Source organism: Acyrthosiphon pisum, chromosome X (genome assembly GCF_005508785.2).
Source record: "Acyrthosiphon pisum isolate AL4f chromosome X, pea_aphid_22Mar2018_4r6ur, whole genome shotgun sequence".
NCBI lineage: Eukaryota > Metazoa > Arthropoda > Insecta > Hemiptera > Aphididae > Acyrthosiphon > Acyrthosiphon pisum.
Genome location: NC_042493.1, coordinates 32,584,399 through 32,587,715, shown reverse-complemented (window position 1 = coordinate 32,587,715; position 3,317 = coordinate 32,584,399). Strand labels below are relative to the sequence as shown.

The 3,317-nt window shown below is 24.4% G+C and overlaps 1 protein-coding gene across 1 annotated transcript in view; it reads left to right on the top strand.

Moving 5' to 3' along the window:
* The window catches only part of LOC100160112 (cysteine protease ATG4B), an 11,878-nt gene extending 9,044 nt beyond the window's left edge, over positions 1 to 2,834 (top strand). Inside the window, exons 8-9 of the mRNA XM_029485732.1 lie at positions 1,565 to 1,754; positions 1,961 to 2,834. Coding sequence (XP_029341592.1) covers positions 1,565 to 1,754; positions 1,961 to 2,022 — 252 coding nt within the window. The 3' untranslated portion in view covers positions 2,023 to 2,834. The remainder of the gene's footprint in view (positions 1 to 1,564; positions 1,755 to 1,960) is intronic.
* The last annotated feature ends 483 nt before the right edge of the window (positions 2,835 to 3,317 follow it).

The window sequence follows — 3,317 nt, the reverse complement described above, 5'->3', positions numbered from 1 at the left end:
TTAATTTGAGTTTCTTATAGATATTTTTGTTTGATAAAGGTAGATAATATTATAAGGAATCTTGTATTACATTTTCATATCTTAGATTTAAAAAGAAAAATTTTTATGAATTTATAACTCGAAATAATTTGCAAATTTTCGTGATTTTTCCATATTTTGTCATTTTTTGAACTTTAAATGCTTATAAAAAAAAACTGTGACTAACGATTTTTAATATTTTTCATCTGCCTTTGAAACAATATACTAGGAGCCTTCTATTAAATTTTCAAGCTTTTTTATTCAACAAATAAAATTTTATTGATATTTTTAGAAAAAAAACTAAAAAAAAATGAAAACTGACAATGTCCGTAAAGAGCTCAAAATAAGTCAAAATATTTTGAAAATTTTATCGTGTATAGAAAATGGAAATGTAAACATTCAGTCAAAATTTCATGCATCCACGGTCATTTTTTTTAAAGTTACACCAAAAACCAAAATCGATTTTCTCGAAAACAGATTTTGCGTAAAAATTCCCGTTTTTCCTTAATTTTTCTTTTGTTTTTCCCGGCGCTTTTGAAAACTACTGGGAAATTTAAATTTTGACCTCCCCAATGCACCAACGATATTCACTTTCTGATCGAACAAGATACTGAAGTTGAAAATCGTAGCATTATTTCGACTACTTATCGTGTACACAGACACAAAAAAAATAAAAAAATAAATAAAAAAATAAAAAAACACACATCATTGTAAAATCAATACATTCATCGTTCCACTCAGAATCTAAAATATGATTTAATGCACTCATATCAGGAATTATTTTTGATGTTGAAAATTTGTTTTGTTAAGGATTAATAATTATTTTATGAATTCTTATTGTTATTAATTATTCGTTGTCTCTTATCTTTTTTTTAGTCCCAAAATCATTTCCAAAAATTTAATTATACAAATTGTATTATAGATGGTGCAGCGTCATATTTATCTGATTGTTAAAAACATGACAAATAATAAAAATAGAAGTATGATAAGGCAAAATAAATAATATTTTATTTCATTCTTTAGAATGAATTTTTACTAAACTTTTAGATAAAAAAAGTTATCCATTCTTAAGACTTATACATAAAAATGACTATAAAACATAAAAATGCAATAAAAATGTCAAAAAATGCATAATAAAAGTTCCATTTTTTAATTCATTGATATATATAATTAACTTTGTGCTGAAAAGCAATGTTTTTGGACATTCAGATAAAATTCAATTTGCTTTCCAATCTGTTTTTTAGTTATCAATTATTTTTAAGTTTACATTTGATCGTATTTTTTCTTTGACATTTTTGGATGGAAAGGAATTTTTTCTCTTAGGATTTTGCAATATCTAAAAGTCTAAAATGTCTTATTTTTATTATGGTATATCACGCTTTCTATATACAGATAGAGTTGTTTCATTGTATTACAATAAAATAATGTTTGTTACACAGATTAGTATAGAACACAAGTGTCAAGTTACAACTTTCTCCGACTAGAATTAGAGCTGCAAATTTAACCATCTAATATAATATACTCTAATAACGTTTGGTGATTTTAGTGTTTCATGTGCCAGACTGAAAACGATTTTAATGCACTGTGTCATGAGCTAAAAGTACATTTGGTGCAGTCTGATCAATCACCATCACAACCGCTAATCACTATATGTGATGAACGGCCATCTGATTGGACGTTAGACACTTCTGGAACTCTATCCACGTCGTCTGAAAATGTTGCTGTGTCATTATCGGGTAAGTCACATCCTAAAAAATATGCTTGTTCCATAAAATTAAAAGTTGTAGGTTGAATTGTTTGCATACATATTATGTATTTAAATATTTTTAAATTATGAGATGGTGATTTTCTTGATCACTGACGGTGGTTAATATCGTTGATGCAATCATCTGTTGTTAACTTGTATATTAAAATACTTAAATTAAATTTTTGTTTTTTGCAGACTTGGAACTAAGTGACAAAAAATTTCTAACTGATTCAGACGACGATTTTGAACTATTGTGATATCTATGAACCAAAAGGATTCTTAATAATTCTCAACATTCGTATTTACATATGGCATACATACATTTATGCATAAAAACAACGAAAAATGATATTATACACTTTTGAAGAGATAATATTTAGTACTATTCCTGGTTGGTGCCACAGTGAATATGTTTTGATTGCCCTTCCAATTAAATGTTTTATTATTATTATTATTATTATTCTTTTATTATTATTATCATAATTATTATTAATTTATTGTTAGTTTCAGTTATGTTTTATGTTATAATATATCATTTTTCTTTAAATATTTATGTTGTTACAATGCACGGATTAGTAAAAAGTGAAATATAATTTACTAATCAATTATCAAACTCGTTGAAACAATGTGCAAATCTTTATTTTACGATATTTAAATGATCGATTATCATTGATTTTGTTGCTTAATTTTCATAAGATTTATTTAGGAAATTATTTCAGCTTTAATGTTCTTTATGTTAAACTAGTCTGTTATGTTTAATTTATCGTATGTATGTATACTTAATTACACAAAAGAAAAGAAAAGAAAAAAGAAATTGTTTCCTATACACATTAAGTATGTTAAACTTATTATTTTGACCCAAATAACCTAATTTTATCATATGTATGTTATATGTATGGTTAGTATACGATCAATCATTGTTTAACTTGGCTGCTATATAGCAATAAATAATTGCAATAAAATATGTTAATATTGTTGAATTGTGTAATACAAATAAATAATATTTAACTTGTAAATGTATATGAAAAGAAACCAAATTAAAATAAATATATTTTATTTATTCTTTGTATATATTTTCATTTATCAAAACCTAGAAATATAATATTATGTATTTTGGAATTTATGTATAAATAATAATAATTTAGGCTCAACAGTTATATTGGAGATACAACAGTATTTTATATTGGACATTTTAATGAAATATTAAATCAAATAGATACATATTTCTACAACTAGGTAATGATTATTAAGTTATGAAGTAGTTTGTTCAAAAACCTGTTTTATTATTCTGATGATAGTTACTAATTATAGCTTTGCTAATTATTCAAATTGTTTTTTTGGTAGGATAGAACTTGCGGTATTTGTAATTTTATTGTAGATTTTGATTAAAGATATGTTTAAGTACAAAACCAGTGGTGACACGATGAAAGTTTTGACATTACTTTGTTTGGAATACATTATATATTTTCATTTGAATTGTTCCTATGTAAGGTAAATAATAAAATGGAAATTACTTTTGATAGCTGATACCTATAATATAACGTGTTACTGT